Below are 27,123 nucleotides of genomic sequence, written 5' to 3'. Positions count from 1 at the left end.
AGCCTTGGGTGGGATGGTTTAGTGTGAGGTGTCCCTGCCCATGGCAGGGGGGTTGGAACTAGATGATCTTGAGGTCCTTTCCAACTCTAACTATTCTATGATTCTGTGATTCCTCTTTTCTCAACGTGAAACTACAGAAAAGTATCTGCAAGGCTTTTACGCTGATTAATGCTGAACAACATGCAAAGAATGCACACCCAGTTCCCCCTGCCATGGTCACGGACACCTTCCACTACACCAGGTTGCTTAAGGCCCCGTCCAACCTGGCCATGAACACAGGGATGGGGCATCCACAGCTTCTCTGGCCAACCTGTGCCCGTGTCTCACCTCCCTCCCAGTGAAGAAAGGCTTCCTGGTACCTAATTCAAATCTCCCCTCTTCCAGTTTAAAGCCATTCCCCCTTGCCCTATCTCTACCCACCCTTACAAAAAGTCCCTCTGCAACTTTCATATGCTCCCAGTTTTCCCGTTTTTCTAATTTTGACACGACCCCCCCAGCACTTGTACCCACACCACGCCGTTCACTATTTTCAAGGGGGATCAGCGCGGTTTATTGTGCTGTTGATTTGCGTTACACTACTGGGCCTTTTCCCGGGGCATCCCCTGCCACAGCCGCGCTGCAGCAGCGCCCAGCGCTCCGCCCGCCGCGGGGAGAAGCCGGCCGGACGTGCCCCCCGACCGAGCGGGGGCTTGGCGAGACCACGATGAGCGCTACCACGTACGGCATCCCCTTACCGCTGCCCTTCCGCCTGCCCGCCCCCGGCCCTACACCCGGGTCACCGCCCCTCACGCCAACGGCCGCCGCGCTCCCCGCCCCGCTCGCGTCACTGCCGGAGCGGCCCAAGATGGAAGCCGGCGTCAGCGGCGGGGGCCCGATCCCGAGGCTCCGGCGCCCTTTACGGCCAGGGGCAGAGCCCCGCGACCCGCTGCTGCCGCAGCCGCCTTTCGGGGGCGGAGGGACGGCTGGTGCGTGGTGTTGCGGGCGCGGAGCTGGAGCCGGGCTCTGCTGGGCGGGCCGTGTGGCAGCACTGCCCGGGCGGGTTGGGCGGGCAGGGGCCGGCCCTGCTCACGGCTGCAGCGAGGGGGCTCCTCGGTAACGGGGCGCGCTGCCCCGCCGGAGGGGCGCTGCTTGGTGCGGCCAGCTCGGCTGTCCCCGGGTGCCTGGCCGTGACAGTGAGTACGATGTGACAAGCGAGACGTGAGTCGTGTCGGGACGCGCAGCCGCGGATTTCCTGGTGGGGTGAAGTGGTTGAATGCCCAGACCTGAGCTGCGGGAGATGAGGACGAATCTAGCGAATAAAATACAAACCCGCCTGTAAACTCCAGCAGAGCTGTCAGTGCGCTCGGCTGGGGATGGTGCATGCGGAGGAGTCAGCGCACATTCCACTGCTGGGGGCACACAGGCCGCTCCGCCAGTAACTTCTAATGATAATGTTCAAAGTAGGAAGCATCAAAGACACCTCTTTTGACCCTGCATATAAATATTGTGTTAGTTGATTGCTGTCATGCACAAAAATACGCTTTCTGATCTGCTCACTCTGTTGTCTTCTTCCCCAGTGAGGAAAAAAATACAGTTTTCTGCATAATGATAGTTGTAGTTTACCTGCTGAAGGTATGCAGCATGAATCCAGCTCCCTGCTGAAATGGAGTTGAGCATCTCTTGTGAAGGAGCTGCAGTTCAGCACAAGGAGATTATTTGTGCCTGAAATTTTTTTTTTGCAAATACGAAAATTAACAAAAAAGTGATAGAAATTAGTAGTAACTGGAAATACCAGCCTGTCTGTATGCTAGATTAATAAAAATGCTTTAGTAACACCATAAGGTTTTTAATCAGTTAAATAACTCTTACAAAATCTAGTCAGCTGTTAATTTCCTAGATGGATACAACAGGCACAGAATTTGCTGGTTGTTAGTGCTTTATATTTTACCTAAGGGTACCTCGCTTAAATCTTTTATTTCAGGAAATGTTCAGAGCTTTTTAGAATACTTCCTCTGTAATACAAAGCGTATTATACCAAGTATAAAAATCTCCAAAGATAAATGAATTAAAAGGATAAAGCATCATATTTTAAGTAACTATAATCCTCCTCCATTTAATGACTGGCCTTAGTGCTATAATTATGCTCTTATTTACAGAAGAGTCTACAGCTGTAGAGAAGAAGAAGCAGCCTCTTGCCAGACTGAATATTCATTCTGCGTTCTGGATTTTGGCATCAATTGCTGTGACATACTACTTTGATTTTTTTAAAACTGTTAAAGAAACTATTCAAGCAGATAGGTAAGGCACTTTTTCTTACAAAGAAATTTGTGTTGTAATCTTACAGCCCTACTCAGTTTGTTAATTCTGAACACTGTGGTTTAAATCTTGGATAAACAAAAGGTACAGTAGAAATAGAGCTGGAAAATAGAAGGCTCAGGGGGATTTTAGCATGCATATAAGTATGGAAGGATACATAGAAGACAGCCAGCCTTTTTTCAGTGGTGCCCAGTGACAGGACCAAGGGCAATAGACACAAACTGAAATATGGGAGGTTCCCTCTGAACATCAGGAAACACTTTTTCACTGTGACCCAGCACTGGTACAGGTTGGCCAGGGAGGTCACCGTGTCTTCACCTTTCTTCTTGTTGAAGAAGAAACTTCATGCTTCTTGCCTGCTAAATTTGAATGTTCAAAAACCTCAAACCTTATAAAGCTTTCTGCAACGTTTCTGTTGCAAAATCAGTAGCCTGATTTATAGTGAGAAGCACAGTTGCAGTGGAGCCTATTTTGTTTAATTACTGACAAAGCATTTTTGGTGTGGTAGTGTATTAGATCACTGACAGGTTCTGTTTGATTGTATTTCCAAAATACTTGAGGGAATAATAATTGACAGGACCATTGCATTGGAAAATTAAACTCAGTGATGTGTATTACACAGCTTTAGAAGGGCAAAAAGTATTTTGTAAAAGTAATTTAAGAAAAAAAACCTACAGGAACTCTAGGCCAACCTGTATAATTGCCTGTTCTGTTGCTGGACTAGAATGAAGATTAATGTGCAAACTGCAATGTGCCTGTGCTTAACATGCTTTGCCATACTTCCCTCCTCACAGTTGGTGGCTTGCCTCTGGCAGTTGTTTATTGGCTACATGTTTATCTGTTGCCTTTTACTGCATACTGTATCTTGAGTGGTATTGTGGCATTGAGGACTACGATACACAGTATCCAGCACTGATACCTATCACAACAGCTACTTTTATTGCAGCAGCAATTTGGTAAGTTCAAACACTGTACAAACTTCTGCTAAAACTGAGCAAGTCTAACTGTGTTAATGGGATCATTTTATAACAAGTGTAATTGCTGTAATTATACTAAGTGCGTTGGTGACAATACCAGTTCTATGTAGCATAATTTATTCCACTTTCAGCATTCATCCACAGAGCAAAACTTGCAGCTGTTGAAACTGTATATGAAGTGTATTTGTAGATGTACTGGTTGTTTTCTGCCTTGAAAATTTAGGGGAAAACTGAAGTTTTTAGCTCTGTTAGTGTAAATTGCTTACCTCTGACAGCTGTTTGTAAGGTTTACGTGTTACAGAATCATAGAATAGTTAGGGTTGGAAAGAACCTTAAGATCATCTAGTTCCAACCCCCCTGCCATGGGCAGGGACACCTCACACTAAACCATCCCACCCAAGGCTTTGTCCAACCTGGCCTTGAACACTGCCAGGGATGGAGCACACACAACCTCCCTGGGCAACCCATTCCAGTGTCTCACCACCCTAACAGGAAAGAATTTCTTCCTTATATCCAATCTAAACTTCCCCTGTTTGAATTTTAACCCGTTACCCCTTGTCCTGTCACTACAGTCCCTGCCAAAGAGTCCCTCCCCAGCATCCCTATAGGCCCCCTTCAGGTACTGGAAGGCTGCTATGAGGTCTCCACGCAGCCTTCTCTTCTCCAGGCTGAACAGCCCTGACTTCCTCAGCCTGTCTTCATACGGGAGGTGCTCCCGTCCCCTGATCATCCTCGTGGCCCTCCTCTGGACTTGTTCCAGCAGTTCCATGTCCTTTTTATGTTGAGGACACCAGAACTGCACACAATACTCCAGGTGAGGTCTCACAAGAGCAGAGGAGAGGGGCAGGATCACCTCCTTCGACCTGCTGGTCACGCTCCTTTTGATGCAGCCCAGGATACGGTTGGCTTTCTGGGCTGCGAGCGCACACTGCCGGCTCATGTTCATTTTCTCATAGACCAGCACCCTCAAGTCCTTCTCAGGGCTGCTCCTAATCTGTTTTCTGCTCATCCTGTAGCTGTGCCTGAGGTTGCCCTGATGCAGTTAAGACAAAGCAGTATTTTTTAGCTCGAAAAAAATTACGCCTGATCAGTTTCTAATACAAGGTCTTCATTATCAAACAATCCATAAATAGCAATCATATAATGGAATTTATACTTCTGACTATTGTTATATGAGCTTTAAGGTTTATATCTTGTCAGAGAATGGTACTTTTGGTAAGATCTACTTTATGAGATTATAGGAATCAGAAATGAGCAAATGTGCATATGAATGAAAAAAATTATATACATATGTGCCAGTATATTTGTTTGCTCTTCGCATGAAAGGTTGTTCTCTCCAGTTTAGGTGTTGTATCTGAATCACTTCAGTCGGTATTTGTTTCAATGCTGGGGAAAAAAGGAAGTCTGAAGAAGACAAAGCTTCCCTATAGTTTAGCGTTAGTCAAATCTATAATCTTTGTAATCCAGTTGTAAAATAAGTTAATTTTCCTCCTTTCTCTTCAGTTAAATCTGCTTGTCTGGAAATTAAGGCTTTATTTAGCTGCCATGTATGCCCATGGGAGAACAAGAGTAGTTCATTTTCACATGCTTCATATAGAATCATATTACCAACTAGGTTGGGAAAGACCTTCAAGATCAAGTCCCAGCTGTTACCACAGGACTGCCAATCTACCACTAAACCATGTCACAGCCTGTTCTAATTCCTGACTGCCCTTCCACTGAAATAATTTTTCCTAATATCCAACCTAAACCTCCCGTGCTGCAACTTAAGGCCATTTCCTCTTGTCCTATCACTTGTTACCTGGGAGAAGAGACCAGCCACCACCTTGCTCCATCCTCGTTTCAGGTTGAGAGCGTTAAGGTCCCCCCTGAACTTTCCCTTCTCCAGACTGAACAACCCCAGTTCCCTCAGCTGCTTCTCATCAGACTTGTGCTCCAGACCCTTCACCAGCTTTGTTGCCCTTCTCTGGACCCTCTGCAGCACCTCGGTGTCTGTCTTGTAGTGAGGGGCCCAGAACTGAACACAGTATTTGAGGTGTGGCCTCAGCAGTGCTGAGTTCAGGGGGATTGTTGCTTCCCTAGTCCTGCTGGCCACACTACTGCTAATACAGGCCATACAGAGATTCTGAAAGTAGAAGATATTTTTAATTTAATAATTTAATTTAATTAACCCTTGGTGGGACTGACTGGATTTGCTCAGTGTAAAATCTGCAGCAGCTACTGAAGTTTTAGGGTGAGCTGTCAGCAAATAAGCGGTAAAATAAACTATCAATTTAATAAGTACATGCTGGGGCCTTTTTGTTTTCATAAAGAAACAAGTATTTTTCCAGGTGCTATGTTTTCTATGTATTACTGGTATTTCCATAATATGGCTGTTGAACTTACCAAAACCTTCCTGCTTTTATCTGCAGTTTCAATGTTGCCTTGTGGCCTGTCTGGTCATTTATGACACCTTTGTTGCTCTTCATTCAGTTTATGGGTGTTGTGATGCTTGTGTCACTCCTGGGATAAATCCTTCAGGTAAATAATTTAATTGTTTAAGCACATAAAAGTATGTATCTTTCTGCGTGAACTGCTTTATTAGACATTTAAGGATTGTAAGAAATCCTTCCCTGTTTTGTGTACACTTCTAGAATGTTGACATTTTGTGGCATATAGAGTAACTGGAGAACAGGCAAGTATCTTAAGGGGAAGAATACGCTTTTTTTTTTGTCTTCTCTAGGATTCCATTCTAGACAATGAAAAGAAGTGATTAGTGAGAATGGATGGTTTGGGGGCATATAGCCCGAATACCTGCAGCTTTTCTGAGACTGGGAAAAACTCTTAGCAGAGTTGCTTGTCCTGGTTGTAAAGGGGAGAAGCTATTAATGTCAGCATGCAACTGCCCTTGTCTTATCTTTAAGTATATTCTTTTCATTTTCTGTGATGAGCAGTCCAGATCAACCTGCTACCTGGAAAACTGCCAGGTATCAGAAGTTCTTAGTTCTTTCAAAAACAAAGCAAAACAACCCCACAACCTTTCAAAGGCAAACTTGGATATTTTGTTGACTTGAAAAACTCCTATGTTGAAAGCAGGTTCTCGCATCTTTTGCTGTAATATACTATTCAAATGAAACTGAAAAAGCTTAAGGAAGACATCAAAGACGGCTCAGTATATAGGGTAAGGGATGTCCCCTGTACCACAGGTGTCTACATCACCCATTGAAGTGATTCCTTTCAGCGGGTCTTCCTTGCCATACTTCAAGGGAATGTGGGGAAGCCTCCTTAGTTTTGCTTTGCCATCATAAATCCTTTCAGTGAGGAAGTCCCTGAGCGTTTTTATGAGCGCATCAAGAAGAATGAGACAGTGCTGGATTTTGAGTGTAGCCTCTTACAGTGTCAGAGTTGTAGGCAAAAAATATTTAATGGCTGGGACAGTGAAACACAGATTTTGTTTGCATGAAACTAGTGTTACAGTTTTTCCTGTTCTCTAGATAGCAAGAAGCCTGATTTTTTAAGGAGGTAATTAACTTAAGTCATACTCTGACAACACCTATAGACTTCTGAAAAATACAATATTCAGAACCTCTTTACTGCATTATGGGAGCTTCAGTCACACTTGCTGATGCAGACTTCTTCAAATCATGCTTGTTTGTTCTGTCATTAGCTATGTTCTGTTTGAGCACTGGAAGGATGTGGGGGAAAGACACATTTCAGTGTGTTAGAGCTGGTTGTATTAACAGACTAGAATGACCATTCTGTATTTGTATGTAAAAAGTAAGAAATACAAGTGAATTACAGATATCCTGAACAGCTGAATCTAATGAAAACATTCTGGTTTTCTGTATGAACAGCCAAGTCAATTGTGTTATACAGAATTTGTTAATTCTGTATTAGGCCAAATAATTATTGGGCTAATAATAAGGGCCAAATTATTACTTGGTGATTCAAAATCATTAACTAATAGTATCAAATTAGGAAAACTTGTGCAGTATATACAGCATTACAGTATTTTTGTTAAAGATGGATTTGTTTTTTCTTTCAGCTTCATGTGAAGGACTGAAGCAACTGTTATCCTGCCAAGTGGATGTCACTTTTGTAACACTCCAATGCTTTTATTATTTCTAATACTGCTTGTTTGCTGTAACTCGTACTGTAATTATTATACTGCCTGATTTATAAATCAAATGGACATAACCATGGGTCAGCCAGTGGCTGGGAGAAAGCAACTGATTAGTAAATAATTGAAAGATACATACATAGGTTTTACCTCTCTTAGAGACATAAAGCATTTCCTGGCTGTTATGTATATTTCATTTTTAAACAGCTGGGTAATAAGTCATAGAATAGTTTGGGTTAGAAGCGACCTATAAAACTCATCTCTGGGGACTCCAGAGATCACCTCATCCAACTTCTGCTCAAAGCGGTTTGTTTCATTTGAAAATTCAAATCTTGTGGGATCTTAATATTAGATTCTTTCCATTTGCAGCAATAAAGAGGCTGATATTAATTTAAATGCAAATAGTCATGCACAATTGGGAAAATAAAGCAACGTGGTCTGTTCATCTTGGCTGAGGTCCTTAATCATCTGGAAACCTGGGCACCATCTAATTGCTTGACCATTTTATGTAGATCCTTGTGTTAAATACTTTCACACCCACACCTTTTTGGAAGATAGGAGAATGGAGAACCTGGATATTGAAACTTGTTAAAATTTACTCCTTGTGACTGGTGCTTGAAGACTGGACCGTTAGAGGAGACTGTGTTTTTCATTCTAACTTTCAAATTCACGCCATTGCTGAGTACAAAATACATGAAATATTTAGTAATGAAAACAATAGACATTGTCTTTAGCTGCTACTGTGTCAGTGTGGAAAAATGTTGCTATTGGTACTCAATACAAAGGATCAGTCAAACCAAACTAAAATATATTTGGCCACTACTGTTAAGTAGCTCATAGAGTAAGTTAACAGCTTGATCTGTTTAAATGTAATATTTAAGTTTTCCAAACCCAGTTGTACTTCATCATTAACAGAAGAGTTGCTTATCTTTATCTTTTAACAATTTTTAACTATTTTACATGTGCATACACAGGTACATTTGAGTAACTTGTTTATTATGGTATTTAAAAAGCAGTGCTGCTCAGGGATGGTAATTATCACTGTATTTTTATTTGTCAGCTATATAAATGCTCTAGCTGGTTTAAATTGCCTTGTACTCTTGAATTAAAATTACTGTTTACTACATGTTTTTTCACATTTGCTCTTGTGGACATAATAAACTTTGTATAAAAGTGATCAATTGTTGTTCATTACTTAATTGTTTTAACTAATTCCACTGTTCTTGGGGACTGCACTGCAGTGATCACTGTAATAGGTGACCTGACAAAATGCTTTTGCCACTAACAGTTCTGTGAACTCCTTGCTTTTGTTATTTTCCTTACCATAAAATAAAGAACTTGGGGCAAGAGAGTAGAAAGAGGTATCTTAATAGTTTGCTGAAAACAGTTATTAGGCTGTCAAAATCCCTACCTCTCCCTAAGCTTGAATGTACTAGCTGGCTGCAGACCACCATAGGTATTTTCTGTATCAATTTACATCGATTTCATCTGAGGTTGAGAATGTGTATTGGCACCAAAGAGCTCTTTGCAGGTGACAAGCGGTGCTCTAGAATAATCTTGAAGTAAATAGTCCACACGGTGAAAATAATTTATCAAGTTATCCTGAAGCTCTGTAATATGAAAGCATCTTTGTTATTCTTTAAAGGTTGCATTACATAAGGTAAAAGGAGAAGTTGGCACTTCCATAAGCTTTGAATAATGATGGATGTAGCTCTGAGCTATTGAAGCCCTAACTCTTTGACTAGTTATGCTTTCTCTTTATACTGCTGTTAGGGCCTGACTGAAAAAAAGCTCACTTTCAGTTAAGTGCATTTTTCAAAAGCAAAATGGCTTAAAATAACTGTTTTTTGACAACAGGGCAAAATGAATAAAGGACATGAGCTACTACTTCCTTAGCTTACCTAAATAGGTAACTGTCTAGAATTCACTCATTCCACCCTTCTGCTATTTTGTATTTCTTCCCTGTGAAGGTCAGAAATGTACATACAAGTCCAGAAATGTCCTTGATTATTTCAGGAAAAAGACCTTTAATAAGTTCTGGTTTCATAAGGTAAAAAGCCTTAAAAGCTCTTCTAAGTTCTGTTAGTGGAAGTGGAGTGAAATAGATAAAGTCTTTTCATTTATTTAATTTATTTTGATGTAGCTGAACAAGTGGCTTAATTTCATGTGAGACATAGGTCACTCACTGTAAAAAACAATGCTCTGGATATTTGATATGCTACCAACAGATACGGGTAAAAATGTAAGACCTGCTGCCTGGCCAGAACAAGGACTAGTCTGTCCTGGTATTGGCCTCCAAGCTATGGCTAGTATCTGGATGCCTGGAATTAAGGGAATTCGAATCGTATGCAAACAAAATACAATTTAAACTATTTAGTGTCTTACACTGGGCTGAATTCCTCTCAACCCCTATAGCCAACCAACTGGTGCTCCAAGTCTTGAGGTTTGCATACATTGGTAACTTATGATATGGGTCACAGTTACAACCTAGCAGTTGAAATTAAAAACGGTCAATATTTGAAATGGGCATAAAAGTCGGGAAAATGACTTCATAAATAAACAGTAGACTAAATCCTACAGTTATTGCTGAAGTTGTTGCTACTTTGAACTGAGTAGATGCTACTCCAGGTAGCAATCGCTGTAATACTCTTGTCAGAACAGGGCTTACTAAAAAAAAGATTAAGGTAACTTTCTGCCTTGGAAAGGTCTAGGAAATTCCTGAACATCAGGGTTATTTCCTGCCAATGGAAGTGCCAATTGCCAAAAAGAAGGTGGCCTGTGGGGCCCAGAGCACGAATGTGTGGTGGGTGACCCCACTGCTGCTCGTGTGCATGGCCGGCTGTTGGCTCCCCGGCTGCGAGGCAGGCTCCGTCCGTCGCCCATTCTCCCTTTCTCCGACAGTTTCCCACACTTTGGCAGTTCCTCAGCTTTCCAGCCAGCCATTAACCGTCGGGGGTGTTTTGTCTACCGCTCGCTATCTTTCCCGCCTCCCTATCTAGGGAACATGTCCTGCCGTATGTTGATAGATGTCTCTATCAACACGGACGTCAGCTCCCTGTCACTCACTACAGCCAGCCCTGCGGGGCTTCCTGCCCCTCCGCAGGGCCGTGGCACCGCCCGGCTAACCTCCCTTACTCTCATCTCTGCCCTAGCTCCAGGCTCAGCCTACGCCAGGACCCCCGTGCCCCGCAAAACCTCGGCAGCCTTTACCCCCCGGCAGCCTGCCTTCTCCATGGGTAGCCCAGGCTCCCCCGCAGCCGGGACCCCCTCAGCCCACGCCCAGCGGCACGGTGAGGGCCGGCTGTCCCGCTCCGCCCCCAGCCGCCGGTGGGGGACGGGCCAGCCCCCAGCCTCGGAGCTCCCCGGGGGAAGCGGGGCCGCCTGCCTGCAGCACCTGGGGGGCGGCCGGGTGATGGAGAAAGCCGTCGGTTCCCCCTCCCTGGGCGGCAGCTACCCGCAGAAAAACGCCGAGATCCTCAGTAGCCAGTATGGCATCAACCTGTTCTTGGCCGGGCTGCTGCTCACATTCGCCTGGGCTGTGCATGCTGTGGGCATCAGCAAGAGCCACCTGCTCTCCTACCTCATCACGCTGATGCTCATCCAGCTCCTGTGGATGCTGTGGTACCTCTGCAGGAGCTGCACGCAGAGGAGGCTGATCCGGGACAAGGACACCCACGCTGGAGCCCGCTGGCTGAAGTGTGAGTACTGGCTGGTGGCACAAAGGGTGGTACCGAGCTGGGGACATCCGTGCCATCACCTGTCTCTGCTACCACGTTGTTACCCTCTCCATCCCTATCAGCAGGCATCCTGGTATTCATGAACATAAAGCACATGCAGTGCTCTCTAAAGTAAATATATACATAAGCTGAACATACTAGGAGATTGTATGGGAAAGTTGTTTGCTAAACATCCTCACTTTCCAACCTACCATTTACAGTGCTGAAAGCTCTGGTGCCTTTTTTTCCTTACCAGGCTGGTGTGGCAACACTTGAAAAATAAAATGCAGCTAGTGGAGGAGGCAGCTTTATTGCTGTCATGCAATCCTTTTGGAATTATCACCTTTTCCAGACAATGTAATCCAACTTACTTTAGGCTATTTTAGTTGGAGAAGCCCTCAAGTGCTCTCTATACTAACGTATATAGAGATTCCCATTTATATGTGCACAACGATGCCTCAGGAACACCTGCAGTTAGAAGAGGACAAAATTCCCTGGCCAGATCAATTCGTAGACTAGTACATAAAACATCCAAACAAGGAATCTAAAGCTAGCATTAGCTTGTAGGAAAAGTGTACAAGTCTGCAAGTGTAGTGGTGGGATGTGAGGGCCCTTCTGTGCAGAGTCTGGTGTGTACTAGGGTGAGGATATGTAGGTGTATCGAGAGAAGGTAGATGATGAAACCTTACAGTGTAATAATGACAGCAATGATGTGTTTCTGGATCCCAAGAAAAAGAAAAACCTACATCAGCACCATGCAGAGTAATAGGCAAGCCCCATTTTACCAATCTCTTTTCCAGTCTCAGCACTGTAAATGCTAGGTTGGAAAGTAAGTGTTTTAAGTGGAGTGGTGTAAGACATCTTTTCCATGAAATATTTCCTACCTACTAGCAATGAAACAACAGTTAATTATCACAGCAGCTAATGATGTATCTAAATGAAAATCCCAGGATTGTCTAAAACCTGAATATTTTGAGAAGTAAGGTTGTGTTGTAGACATGTCATTTGTTCTCAGTCTCAGTGCTTGTGTGTCTTTCATTTTCTTTGCAACTGTTAACAATTGTGCTGTATGAATTGCTCAGGGAAAACCTTACTTTCTTTTTTTAATGTCTAGCATACAGCCATGGTCTGTAGCCTCTCTCCTGAGATGTATGGAGCTCATGTAACAACTGTTGAATTGTTCTCCTTGATTATTCACTGTTGTCCAAAACAATAACCACTTCGAAGTCATTTTTCATTTGTTGGCTCATGTGGCTTATAACCTCCTGAAATTCATTAATGCAAGGCTTAACTCAATCCTGTTTTGGACCAAGCTATGCTTTGGTGCTTTTCCTCTCCTACAGCAGGACCCCTGCCCTTTTTCTTTTGGCACAGCATTCACAGCATTTCATTTGTCCTACAGGATATAAGGAGTCACAGAAACTTAGAAATAAGATACTGGATTGAACTACTAGGTTACCTTATCCATTTCTTTTCCCAGCACAGGATGGCTCTTTGTACTAGCTTCTCAAGTGGTGTGGCTTCCATGGCTTCTCTTGGATGTCTAGGCTGCAATTCAACAAATTCGCCCTTAGGGAGAGACCTACACTTTCCTATTCTTGGAAGTTTCTTGTAGTTACAAGAAGCCTATACAACTCCTTTATCCTCTGTTGATAAAAGAAAACTTATTTGAGCTAAGGAAAAACTCAGGTAGCAATTCCTCTGCCAAGATCTCCCTTGCCCTCCTCTTTATCAACAGTTTTGTCATAGAGATCTTTTATCTGAAAGACTGAAAGTTCTAATTGGAGAAGGGCAGGGCAAATTTTCATCAAGTCTTTCCACAGAAAGCTTGCTGCATTTTTTTACTAGCTCTATCAGCTCCATTTGAAGCATATCTCCTTGCTCTGGTTGTGAGAGCAAATATGTTAAACAGATTAAAGTGAGTGTATTTCCATGATTCCATTCAAACTGTGAATATAACTTTAGCAAAAGCAGTAGTAGTAGTAGAGTGTTTTGCTATGACACATGTTGAAATAGGATGATTTAACAAAAAAATGAGTTAACAACACTAGAAGGACAGCTGGTCAGTTTACAAGAATTGACCACAGAAAGATCTCCTCGAGCCTTTTGTACCAACACATCAACTGCATGAACCCTAGAGCACAGTAGTCTTCCTGCTTGTGTGATAGATCAGGAGCCAGTCTTACAGTCTGAGTGTGGGAAAAGATTCAGAGGGAGCTTTGTCTTTAACAAGGTACAGTTTTCCTGACCCTATAATCACAGGGAAGCTTAGGAAGTCCTTTCCTTGACTTACCCCCCTGAGTTCATCCCCTGTTAGGAAAAGCTCTCTGACCATTATTTGGAAGTTCAGCCAAGTGAGCCAAAGGGCAAAATGAAAATCAATTGCCTTCACCAATGGCTTTACTTTATCACGTTCTCTAGCAGCGCAGCATCTGTTTAATACATAAGCAGCAAGTCAACAAAAAGTTACAAAGATTTTGGCAGACTTCAACTTGTATCTATTTACTGCTTGCATTGGATCATCCATTATTTGAACAATATTTCAAGTTTAGAATGGCATTTTTGCAACTGTATCATTAGGGCTTTTTTCTTTTTTGTCTTGATGGTTAACAGAATCAAGCAGCACTTAGCAATATTGAAAATCCTGTTCTTGATCTCCTCAAATATACAGGTTTCAATGAATAGTTAAAAAAAACCTCTTTTTTTTTTTTAAATAATACAGTGCTCAATAGCAGTAATTTCACATTTCTTTAACCTTCAAATAGAAATAGCAAAACAGTGGAATTAACTCCCTTATTTATAATTACTGATATTTGTCCAGTATTTGGTATTAGCATATAATCCTGAAGTTCCCATCAGAGGAAGTTAACATGGAAACCATTAGCATACCGTATGTATGGTCATTATATGTTATGCTTTGATTTTTGACTAAGCAAATTAGTATGATCATTTTCTTTTGAAGCTCCTTAAATATTCATGTTGGACACTTATATATGCTTACAGAGTGACCAGCAGCGTGATTGCCAGAAACATCAAGATACCATTTGAATAAATTAAATAATCAAATGTTAAAAGAAGTGTGTCATATAAAGTCTTCTAATCCTTAGAGGATAATGGCAAAACTATAGATTTTAACGAGAATGGACTGAACCCCACTAATCTCTGATGGATGTAAAGGAAACATGAAGAGAGATACTAAGAGATAAATCAGAGTACTCAATGTGAAAGAAACTTTATGGGGTTGTTTTGTTGTTGGTTTTTGTCATTGCTGTTGGTGGTTTCTCCCCCCCCCCCCCCGCCCCCCCCAATGGTTTGCTGGACATGGGTGTAAAACTATTCAGCTGAAACACTGATCTTGTGGAAAGGAAACAAGACAGAGTAGAACTACAGTACAAGTCATCCTTGTAAGGATAAGATGTGTGTGCGGTGCATGAGACAGATCACTAATCTGAGTTTGCTCTTTATTTTTGTGAATTTAAACCCAAATCTGTGCCTTGTCTTGCCTTCCCTCCTCCCATTCCTTTTAGTTAACAAGTCCCATGTGATCCTATTCTACTGAGCCTCTCTCAAGAGTAATGGAAGCAAGGATGCAGAACTTTTACATTATAAAACACATTTTCCACCCATTTTGCTCTGACATTACTACTTCACTACAGCACTTCTCAGGGCTTGATCCCACACCATGAATTCATTGGGAAATTAACTTACTAGCGTCGTGACTCAGGAATTAAATGCCTTTCTAAAATACTCTGTAAAGGCAACATATGCACAATTACCTGTCGAGTAATTGTGGAAGATTTTTATAATCTTTTTGCTTCAGATGATAGCATTTACCTTCTTATTGAAGCAATTATAATACAAATGTCTTACAGACATCTTTCAGAGAAAAGTGAAACAGTGCAGCATCTGTAAAGAAAGAGGCTAAACACACACACACAGAGCTTTCACAACTAGTTCCACTTTATTCACTCAAGCATGGTAATATATAGCATACAGATATGAGTCTGAGCCATAAAACCAAGCAGCAACTACATCATTCCCAGTGACTGTTTTCAGTCACTATAAATGCCATTCTATGAACAATCACTCCCCAGGCTGTTTCCCAGCCCGACCTTGCACCCAGACACTCCCTGGCTTACTCAAGACCCAGGTGCACTATCAGCAATTCTTCTTTAATTATCTGCATAGCGGGAACAGCACGGCTTGCAGTTCCCACAAAACAGCCTGTTTCCTGCATACTTTCTAAATAAACCAGGACTCACAGAATCAGTCATAGAAAGATTTAAGTAGGAAGGGACTTCTTATGGTCATCTGGTTTAACACCTTCCCCAGAGCAGGTCCAATTACCTCAGGTAAAGCTCTTTCAGAAGAATCAACTCTGATTTATTTTAGAATAATTAAAATTCTTTAAATAAGGAAGAGAATGTATGATTTGCTCTCAAGAGTAGCCTAGAATTTTGCATTTTATGATGCCATTTGCTATATATACATAATGAAAATGGCACATCTATTTATGTGTGGGCTCCAGTCCTGTTACACGTGTTAGAGATAATACAAAATAAGCATATATAAACAATATGCATGGGCTTATGCACATTCATGAAGTACAGAGCAGGGGGTTTAGGTTTTGAAATACGAGAGCAAAGGTTTCTATCTCTTGGTAGAAATTACACTGTCAGTAATTTGCCATTCTTTTTATTATAAGAAATTGTAAAACAGAAACATAAAATCCTACTGGAATTCTTAACCTTGTGGTTAAAATAAATGAAGCTTATTTTTGTTTAATTTTAAAGGATCAATGAAATACAAAAAATGCATTATATTTTAACATTTATACTTAATTTTTATCAATGCAACTTTAACAATAAATGTATTATTAACTAAATAAATTATTAAAGTAGCATTATGTTTTATTAACACAACTCAAGTGGAACATGATGCTTATAAAGAAGTTAGGTTATGGTCCTTTATAAATGTTAAATGTTCATCAAAATCAACACAAGTAATATTATTTACTCTGTGGGGAATTACAAAGTAATACAAAGGTAATGATGTTGATCTAGATCTTAAGGTCCAGTTAAGGTCTGTTGATAGATTTTTATGTAGTCTTAATTCAAATGAGCTGAAGTTAAATCCAGTGAAAGCCTGAAAAGGGAAAAAAAAAAAAAACCAAAAAAACAAATGAAGTCTCTGGAGTTTAGTTCAGTAATTTTATTGCCAGTAGTGCTTGGCCATACAGGTACAAACCCAGTAATTTAGTAATGCATGGTGTATTATCTTATAGCTTCCCAGAATAAGTTTGGTACATTTACATTCCTGAAAAGAAATAAACAAAGGGAAACATATTTTGAAAGTTCTTTAGGATACAAAATACATAGAGGAACTTATTAGGGTTTCTTTTGTGTATGTGTGGAAATAATAGTGAAATGAAATCTTTGATTCCTTTCTAGGAGAACAAACCCTACAGCTCATTGTAGTTCTGGTCTCTGACTTAAAGCGTAACCTCCAGAACCATGGGGAAGGCATACCGAGTGATTGTGTTACTTCTTCCTGTCGAGCTCTTGGGCCAGGAGACTGTAACATGATTGTTCAGCTCCCTGGAACTGTCTAGTTTGCAATGGGGCTGTATAGAGCGTTAATTCATGTTCTGTATGGTTGCTTCAGTGCTACCGTTACCTGAGAGGCTGACCTTGCAGGGAGCCAGCAGCCATCTGCGAGGTGCTGAGTGTCTCCAGGTCCTGGCCGTTGCTGAGCTGGCTCCTCTAAACTGGCTGTGCAAGGTGTGTACTGTGATGTGCTTTCATAACTTATTGGGCAGAGGCTTTCACAAATTAGAGGGTCTTACTACACTGAGACAATTATCTTCATGAACATCGATCTACTTGTATTTCCCTCAGCAAGAACATGGATATTGATTGACTTTTATTTCCCTAAACAGATTTTAGTATATTGTACAAGTTGTCTCTGGACACTGTAACTGTGTATTAATGTTTTCTAATATCTTTTTCATTTGCAGGTGGGATTACATTATTTGCAGTGATTACTTTAGTTCTGGACTCTTTTAAAATTGGATATTATATTGATTTTTCCAACTGTTTATCACCAACTGAGGGCATTTTTCCTGTTACACATGCTGTGCACACCATCTTACAGGTAAAAGTTACTGGTTGCAGTTTTATGTTATATCTGTATTTCTTACCAAAAATAAATTTTATCTTCTTGTCATCAATGGATTTTACACTTATTTCATTTCTAAGCATATCACAGGATACTTCTGAGGGCTAAATTCTTGTTCATATATCTCCTTTCTCTGTGTAAATTCAGGCTTTGCAACCTGAAATTGCTCAGCTGTAAAATTCACATGGGTCCAAAAAAGAAATAATCAAAAAATGCTCTTCTGGAACTGAAGTTACATGGGTTTAATTCTAGTTCAAATTGAATACTTGACTTTCAGAAATTTCAGGCTGAAATGAGCAGCCTGGCTAAAGACAATTCCCTTGTTTCTGTAAGTAGGACTTGCCAGACAAGTTCAATTCAATCTATCCTGATGCCCCATTGAGGTTTAGGGGTGGAGGCCTGAAAGCTCAAAAGGGAAAAAACCTTTCCTGGCTGGTTATAAAACACTTGCACACCTTTCCTATAACAAGCAAATGTGGATTTTCCTTCTAGAAGCATTTGGGTATGCTTATGAGTGGCTACACAGTAGCAAACATAATGACTCCTGTAAAATATTCCAGCTGCGTGTTTGTTGTAAGGCTTTAGGTCTGTATTGTATATTCCGTAGCTGATTGCTTACCACGTGAATTTCTTTGAGTCCCTGTCAGCAGATTTGTAGGAAAAAAAGAAAGAAAAAGCCACTCAACAGAGATATTCACTTATAGCCAGGTCATTTAATGTACTTTCCGCAATCAGTAAGTCATTCAGAAAGAACAGAAAGTTTTTCTGAGCAGTTGTAGTTACATGGAAATGAGCATTTGAACAAGCTTAATTTTTCTGCTTTCTGTAAGGAAAAAAAAAGCATTTAAATTTAAGCAGTAACTGTGATCTCTTGTATTTTTTTCTCCAAGGGTGAAATTTTGTTTTGGTTGAAATAATCTTAATTTCACATTCTTGTAATACCTATTCTCTGCGTATTGCACCTTCTTCGCTTTAGCTGTGAAAACAAACCAAAGAAATTAAGACTTTTTTCCCTGCTGATCTGCACGCAGCATTCTTCACTGCATTCAGTGACCCTGAGCTGAGAAGGTTTCCAGCTACTGTGAACTCGAGTGTGGAAGAACAGTGTATTAACAATGCTGAACAAAGGGAACTAATTTAAATTGAATTCTAATTTAAATTTTACATCACCCAATGTTGTTGAATTTATCATCTGCTTAGCTTAAAACAATGAAAGCTTGAATGTTTGCCTGAGCAATCAAAGAAAAAGAAAGTGATTTAACAGCTACCTCTTACCTCAGACAAATCTAATCACGTCTTTGAAATGCAGGATGAAATAACAGCAGAGAACATCCCTAATTATGTGTCATCTAAACACTGAAAGATGTGTTTTCTACAGAATATGTGTCTTGATTCTCTTGTGTTTTACACTAAATGAGGCATCCTGATACTTGCTGTTAAATTAACAAATAATAAAGAGGTAACAGTACTGAGTTAGCAAGTAAAGGAGAAAGAAGCATAAAACTGGGACTGTTATACATACTGCACCTGTGCAAGCAATGAACTAACACATACCTGCCCTTCCAAGGCAGGCTGTGCATTATGTTGTGTATTATGCTCTTTCACATAATGCACAGCCTTTGTCCCTTTGGGCAATGACTACTCTGTGAACAAATGCTGGATTTTATGCTATTTCTTTACCTTTTGTCTGACTTTTGTCTTCTTGACTTTAATGTCTGAACAGGTCTTCAAAACTTATGTTGTTTTTTAAGTTTTGAAGGATACTTCCACCTCTGGTGTTAGGTTTTACTGCATCTATCCCAGAATAGGAAATTGAACGTGGCATTAGATGAGAGTAAGGTGCTAATTTCCATTTGTTTGATTTAACTTGAATTTTCCATTATATCTTCTAGTCTTTACATCTGGGATTTTACAGTCCTCACACCTCCTTTTGATAAACACATCAGCAGGGAAGTGAACGAACATTTCAGTGCTGGGTGGCATAGGCACCCTACATTAATCAGCATATTTAGTGATAAAATGGACTTCCAATTACTCTCATTACTGAAAAAGAACCCAAAGCTCTTTGCACTTTCCAGACCATTTCTGGAACACCAAACTGGGCAGATTTCTAAGAGAAACTTTTTGGACCATTCCTCTCCTAATAGCTCACCTACTGTCAAGCTCAGTATAGTAGGAGCTATTCTGATTAAATAGGACTCCCAACTGTACCCTAGCATTCCTGAATAATATTGGTATCATTCTCAATGCATTTATCAGCACTTGAAACTGAGTTTGTATCAGCAACAATCTCTATCCTGAGGTCTACATTATGTTCCCACAAACAGACCATCCCAGTTTTATGCTTCTTTCTCCTTTACTTGCTAACTCAGTACTGTTACCTCACTTTTTTATTGTCCAGATGAGCTTTCTGCACTATCCTTGAGTGCAGCTGCTGTGTTCTTAATGTGTTTGTCTCAGACTGATAGTACAAACTTTTCTCTTGCTTCTTGGGTGTCCACTGTTTTATTAATCGAGTCTGGCATCCTTTCACTTATCTCTCTCCTTCAATAAAATTTTATATATTCAATAAATTATTCAAGCCATGCCCTGCAGTAATCATATTGATGTCCACCTCTGGTAGCTTCATTTCCTTTGTCACTGAAGTAAAACCGTATCCAGATACAGAAGCAAAATATGTTTTGGGAAGTCATACTGAGCCACTGACTTTGCATACAAGAAATCTTAGGCTCTTCATGCCAGAGAGGTTCTGAGTGAATGTCACAGGAAAACATGAGTTATTTCACATGCCAGGTGATGGAGCTACCTCAGTTTAAATCATCAGAGGATTTAAACATTAGTGTTTCTGTCTACAGATGCACTTGCCTTTTTGAGTGTCACACATGCTCGTTGGTGTAATGACATTTCTCTGTATTAATTTCGTTTAGGTCTACTTTCTGTGGTGCCATGCAAAGGATATTATCCAGTCTTTCAAAACACTTGAAAGGTAAAGGGGATCCGATCCTCACATGGAATGCTAATAGTTGTAGGTGTGCTTCAACACCTACAGTTTTACTGTATGATGGACAGTAAAAGTTTACAGAGATTGATTCTTCTCCTGACTGTGTTATTAGAAAGTAATAGAGCAGTTTAGAAAGTAAATCCATCTACCCTTATAATCTGTGTTTATATTTTATAATATACAATAGTCACAGAATACATACATTTTTCTCAAGAGAGAGGGAAATGGGCAATGTATGATACCACAGTGTCATTCGGTTTTTTTTTGAAGGAAGGAAGCATCATGTGTATGTCTTGGGACTATGCACTATATCGTGTGTTCTTTATTTAGCTACTGAAAGGGATCTGCATCAGCAACCTGCAGTCAGTGCAATATATCGGAAGTATTTTTATTGATTTTTATGGAAATCACCATTTGGAACTAGAACAAAGAAATGCAGAAAAGTTTGGGTTGGAAGGGACCTTTAAAAGTCATCTAGAGCAACCTCCCCTGCAATAAGCAGGAAAATCTTCAACTAGAGCAGGTTTCTCAGAACCCTGTCCAACCTGACCTTGAATGATATCAGGAGTGGGACATCTACCACCTCTCTGGGCAACATGTGCCAGTGTTACATCACCCTCATTGTAAAAAAATTATTCCTTATATCTAATCTAAGTCTCCCTTCTTTTAGTTTAAATCCACTGCCCCTTGTCCTGTTGCAGCAGGGCCTGCTAAAACCTTTGTCCCCATCTTTCTTCTAAGACCACTTTAGATACTGGAAGGCTTCTATAAGATCTCCCTGGAGCCTTCTCTTCTCCATGCTGAGCAAGCCCAACTCTCTCAGCCTTTCTTCCTAGCAGGCGCGTTTGATTGCTTTGGTTATTTTTGTACCCCTCCTGTGGACCCACTCCAACAGGTCCATGTCTTTCCTATGCTGAAAACCCCAGAGCTAGGTGTGATGCTCCAGGTGAGGTTTTACCAGAGCAGAACAGAGTATCAGAATCACCTCCCTCGACCTGCTGGGCATCCTTTTTTGTATGCAGCCCAGTATACGGTTGGCTTTCTGGGCTGTGAGTGCACATTGTTGGCTTATGTTCAGCTTTTCGTTCACCAGGATCCCGAAGTCCTTCTCCACAGGGCTGCTCTCGACCCCTTCATCCCTCAGCCTGTATTGATACTGGGGGTTGACCTGACCCAGTGCAGAACCTTGCACTTGGCCTTGTTGAACCTCATGAAGTTCACATGAGCCCACTTCTCAAGCTCAGGTCCCTCTGGATGACATCCCATCCCTCAAGCACATTAAGCATACCAGTCAGCTGTGGTAGATAGAACTGTGCAAATGCACTGGGAAACACAACCTCCCTGGTGGTATCTTATGTACCCAAATCTGTAAGGGTTGTGCATGTTTCTGACACAAGAACTTGGTTCTTGCAGGGTAACTGATGTATCCCCTGAAACAGCTGAATACACACATTGCTTATAGAACTGAGGACTAGTGTTGGAGGCAGCAGAGCCAGCTCCGATGTGTTTTTTTGTTTTGTGAGAGGTGGATTAATGTAGTTTATCTGTACATAGAACATAAATATGCAAACACAGTCACTGTAAAAATACTTACCTCATATTGTCAATGAGCTGACCAGTTTCTATAGGAAATAAAATACGTTTACTTAGAAATATCATCTGTGGTGAAGGTTCTCCATTTGTTCTGCTCTCTTGGGGAAGTGTTCAAGACTCATGCCAATAAAGAGAGTGATCACAGAAGACTTTGCAATGTCAGCTGGTGAAATCAGCTTGGTTAATAAGTAGGTTTTTAAAAACCCCTAACTGCAAGTTTCTCACTGAGAACAGTGCAGCAATAAGGAGCTGTTCTTGCTGAAGAAACATTATCAGCTTTGGGTGCAGGAGAACCATGCCTGGCAGAAGGGTAGGTGATAGAATTGTGCCCAGGAAAAAGGTATGACAGCCTTTTACAAAAGTGGAGTGATGAGTGCTGGGCAACAGAGAACTATTGTGTGGATTTTGTTAGGAAGTTCAGAACCATTAACCCATTTCTTTCACTAATGCTGTTCTGTTTCACAAAGCCTGAAATGGCTTGTCAGAGACCAAGAGTCTCTGCATGGAGACCTCCATGCAAAAATGCATGGAGACCTACCTCACTGTACCAATACTTTGAATGGAATAAAGCCCTCTCTTAGCTTTCACTCTCTCCAGGAGGCAAAAATGCATAGCCCAGAAGTTAGAGAAGGAGGTATCTGTGAAGAAAGACCAGCCACAGTGAGTATGAAGAAGCACTGCAGAAGGCTTTGACATATGGCTTGCAAAATATTAACCCTGTCTAGACTGTTCAGTCCCTGTCATTAACATGAAGCTTGTCCAGCCCAAAGAGTAAAACCTATAACATAAGAGAGCATAGCAATTAATAACAGCATCCTATTAATGTTTTAATACATTAGACCATTGTATTTCTGTAAATTTTGGGAGTCTAACATTCATTGTGCTCCATTACAGAACATCTTTAGAGATCAGTTATGATTTCTTTTTCCACTGCACTGACAAATAAATAGTGCCATGTAGCTTGTCTACAGAAAGTTAATCCATTTAATTTAACCTATATGGAGGTATACTCTGCGCAGATTCCTTCAGTAATTACCTTATTTTGTAGGTTTGGAGTTATCCATTCTGTGTTCACAAATTTGCTCCTGTGGACAAATGGAGTGTTAACAGAGTCAAAACATCAACTGAATGAACATAAGGAAAGACTAATCACGCTTGGGTTTGGGAACATAACAATAGGTAAGTGAAAAGGTTGGTACATTTTGGAATTCCTGCTCTAACACACTCTTGTACAAAATACTTTGTCACTGTAGGATGGGGCTGGGTCATTCATGACTATGTCAGCAGAGTTGTTCCTGGACAGATGGTAGTGAGCTGATAGTTCATAACAAAATGTTATATGGTCATTATAATTATCACATATGTGATCCAGGTTGGAAGGGACCTCTGGAGATAATCTAATCCCATCCCTTGCCGGGGAGGGTCACCCAGAGCAGGTTACACAGGAACATGTCCAGGGGGACTTCGAATGTCTCCATAGGGGGAGACTCCACAACCCACCTGGGCAGCCTGTTCCAGTGCTCTGCCACTGTCAATGTAAAGTTCTCCCTCATGCTGAGGCGAAACTTGTGTTTAAGTCTATGGCCGTAATCTTGGTGCATTAGGTGAGAGCAGGTAAATCAGAAGTTAGAGGCTCTTCTTGATATTTCTACTAGTTAAATAGAAGCAGTTTCCTTATATTACATCTTATTATTCTGCTACCAGAATCATTACACAATTATGAACTGTGAGATACAGCATCTGAAAGAAGGGGGAGCGAAGTAGTGATCTGCAAGACAAGTCTGGCATTAACATATCATCCACTGCAAAAGCAGTCTTTTATCATCTCTTAACACCATGTGCTTGAGACAAAACAATTCCAACTTTCTCATTTCCTCTTCTCTTCTAAAATGATAGAAAACAAATGAAAAACTTCCAGGTGCACATCTGAGATCAGTGCCTAAAAATGTGTTATTCAGCATGTGCGTTTACACATTTATAAATACATACATTGTGAAAATGCACATTAAATACATATATTTTGCAAATACGAGCAATTGTTCATTGAGATGCCTTAGGGGTTAACAATGCAAGTGACTGCACAGCAGAGAGATCAGGATTTCATAATTCCTTTGGTTTTTCTCAAAAGGAGAAGGCTGATTTTTAATTTTTTATTTTTTTTTAACCTTAAAACTATACTGGGACATGGACTAAAACTATCTGTGGCTTACTTGGCCCCTTTCTAGACAGAAACAACATTTTAATAAAGTGGGGTTGGTATTAGAAACCACACTATGTTAATAACTGATAAAGAATCAGAGTAGAACTGAGCCCTTTCCTTGTTGAGTTTGTCCTTTATCTGATCCGCAGATCTTTGGGATTCTATAAAAGCCTTCTAAGCTGAAGGGCTGAGAACTCAAAGCCCTTGGGATCTGTTTTTTTGTGTCATAAAAAAGCATTTTTACCAAAACCCTACTGAAGTTCGGTGCACTTTGATGCAGCATTTGTTCATGATGTTATTATTGTTCAGGGCCTGAGCAGTGAAGTCAGAAACTATACTACAGTGAACCTGCAAAGGCTTTGTTAGATTAATGAATCTAATAGCAAGACCTTTTCTTATGTAGCTAACTTGGTCATGTAATGTGTTGTTTGACTGAAATCTTACCTTTTTTATGTTTTGTTATTTTATTTATATTGTATCATCTATTCACTTCAAATGATAAATCTTTATAATGGATGTAACTAATCTATTCCTCTCCTTTAGTTTTAGATGATCATGCACCTCAATGCAATTGCACAACAACGACTCTCTGCTCTATATTTTCTCAAGGAATATATTACCTGTATCCCTTTAATATAGAGTACCACATCCTAGCATCCACAATGCTCTATGTCCTGTGGAAGAACATCGGCCGCAAAGTCGAGCAGCACCAGCAACACAAAACTCTATTCAAATTCCATGGGATAACTGCTGGAATGATTTTTGGACTAATCATCTTAACTAGCACGATAGCCGTAGTTGTAGTGTATTTAATCCAGATTGGACGTTCAAAAATCAAAAGCGAGTTGGCACTTACTATGTTTTACTTGCATGCTATCTTTGTGCTAGCTCTCATGTGCACAGCTGGAATTGTTGCCCTTCTCATCTACAGACTGGAAGACAGATCACTGGATAATTCAAAAAACCCTGCTCGAAAACTTGATGCAGAGCTGCTGGTGGGCACAGCTGCGGGGTCCTGGCTCCTCTCCTGGGGCTCCATCCTTGCCATTATCTGTGCCCAAGCGCATCCAAAATACACTTGGTATAACCTGCCCTACTCCATCCTGGTTATTATTGAGAAATATATTCAGAACCTCTTCATCATTGAATCCATACATCGTGAGCAGGACAAGGTGAATGATGATATTAAAACTCTTCGAATAGTGACTATATCTAGGGGAAACACTTTATCACTTACCCCCTCATACAAAGAGATTTACAATGACAGAGCCACTCGTGATGATGGGGAGGTACCCTGCTTGTTTAAAAGCAGAATCTGTGGGAGAGAAAATGGTGGTGGTGGAGCCAAGGAAGAAGCAAGTCAGGAAAATAGTTCGGTCATGCATTCAGGTTCAGATTTCTCATTTTCCAGTAGAAACTCAGTTACTAACCACAAGAGAATTCTGAAGAACATCGCTGCATTTTTATTCCTCTGCAACCTTTCGGTAAGACATTTTGAACGTAATTCACAAATTAATAGCCAAAAGCCTCCCAACCTTTCAAGTCTGATAAGTATATTAAAATTACAAAGCTCTATAGTTTGTAGCAAGTAAATTTTACTTCTTCTTCTGAAAGAATATGTGACTTTCCTTTGGGGAACAGTTTATTTAAACATGGAAACTGGGAGCCTAGGCTTGCTTTAGTTGTAGTACAAAAACTGTAGCAGCAGCAGAGGCTGAAATCTCTTCAGTGTGCCCCAAAGCAACAGGGAGGATTTTCTTAGGCATTTCTGAAACCAATTTGCAGTTCGGTGGGGTCACAGTCATTATGGGCTATTGACTCGTATTGCTGGTGATTAATATTGGTCTTGCGTTCTTTCCTTGCAGCTGTGGATACCACCGGCTTTCGGGTGCCGCCCAGAATATGACAATGGACTAGAAGAAATAGTTTTCGGCTTTGAACCCTGGATAATTGTTGTGAACCTTGCGATGCCTTTCTCTATTTTCTATCGAATGCATTCAGCTGCCTCACTCTTTGAGGTCAATTGTAAGACATAGATCATATAGGGTCCCTCAGTGAACAATTGATTGAATAATTAATTAAATAAGTAACAGCTGAATGAGTGGATGAATGAATGAGTGAACATAGCAACAGCTGCTCAATACATGGAAGATTCAATAATTCCTTAAAAAAGAAGGGACCGTAGCTAATAGCATGTAATTATTTTTTCCTTTCGTGTATTTTGTTATATATATATGGTGTTATTGTATAGGTACACTTTTCAGAATCATATTAGTGTTAATATGGTTTACTCTATGTAGTAAAGTTAATTCAGTCTCATTAATCTTTGTTTTAATCATCTGGGATTTCTCCTCTATATAATTTGTATTGCTTTGTTTTCATTCACTGTGGCTTGTGAAAGAGCTTAAAAAAACCCATCTGTATTATTTAGGAGGAAAAAATCCCAGGAACAGCTAAACTGAGTGCAGCTCCTGGATCACAGAGATATTATGAAAACTCCAACTCTTAATTCCTAGCAATGCTTTTATAGTAAAACCTGAAAAAAAATGCTGTTTAGATGGGATGTGGGAATTGGTTTAAACCTCCTGAATACTGATAAAAAAAAAAAAAACAATATATAGTTGCTATTTTCTTAACTGTATAGCAAGAAATCCAGGTGAAGTAACATGTATGGTTAGGTATCATGTTGTATATAATTTCTTCTGATAAAATATATTTCTATTAATACATCTCCCTTGTCTTGTGTTTACTATACAACATAACTGAGAAATAAAGTTAGTCCTCTCAATTCTTTATTTACACATTCTTGAAATGCTTTAAGAGAGAACAAACAGTAGTCTTAAGGTTTATGTTTAGTTATATATGTTCCATTGCCAGAATGGTGTATATGCCCTGTACAATTTTTTAATGAGCAGCTAATGGCTTTGTAGTTCAATGTCCTGGTTGGAAGATAATCATATATCTTCATACAGGGATGCTGTAAAGCATAGCTAATGCCTGTAGCAATTTGGAGGGCCCTTGGCCAAGGGGTTTATACGTGTGATTTACAAGTGGTGTTTACAAGT

The 27,123-nt window shown here is 40.6% G+C and overlaps 2 protein-coding genes across 2 annotated transcripts; both read left to right on the top strand.

Annotated features, from left to right (window-relative positions):
* Positions 1 to 797: 797 nt before the first annotated feature.
* TMEM128 (transmembrane protein 128) lies at positions 798 to 8,548 on the top strand. Its single transcript, XM_065659384.1, has 5 exons — positions 798 to 965; positions 2,136 to 2,277; positions 3,090 to 3,251; positions 5,684 to 5,792; positions 7,297 to 8,548. The coding sequence occupies exons 1-4, from the start codon at positions 845 to 847 to the stop codon at positions 5,781 to 5,783; spliced, it is 525 nt and encodes a 174-aa protein (XP_065515456.1). The 5' UTR covers positions 798 to 844; the 3' UTR covers positions 5,784 to 5,792; positions 7,297 to 8,548.
* A 1,909-nt stretch (positions 8,549 to 10,457) lies between these two features.
* OTOP1 (otopetrin 1) lies at positions 10,458 to 26,787 on the top strand. Its single transcript, XM_065659371.1, has 6 exons — positions 10,458 to 11,069; positions 17,104 to 17,240; positions 20,192 to 20,250; positions 22,907 to 23,037; positions 24,602 to 25,542; positions 25,924 to 26,787. Exons 1-6 carry the CDS (start codon positions 10,604 to 10,606, stop codon positions 26,092 to 26,094), a joined length of 1,905 nt encoding a protein of 634 aa, XP_065515443.1. The 5' UTR covers positions 10,458 to 10,603; the 3' UTR covers positions 26,095 to 26,787.
* Positions 26,788 to 27,123: the final 336 nt, after the last annotated feature.

The sequence above is a fragment of the Lathamus discolor genome, chromosome 1, assembly GCF_037157495.1.
Source record: "Lathamus discolor isolate bLatDis1 chromosome 1, bLatDis1.hap1, whole genome shotgun sequence".
Lineage (NCBI taxonomy): Eukaryota > Metazoa > Chordata > Aves > Psittaciformes > Psittacidae > Lathamus > Lathamus discolor.
Note: the sequence above shows the minus strand (reverse complement) of the source record. Positions and strands in the feature narration are given on the sequence as shown.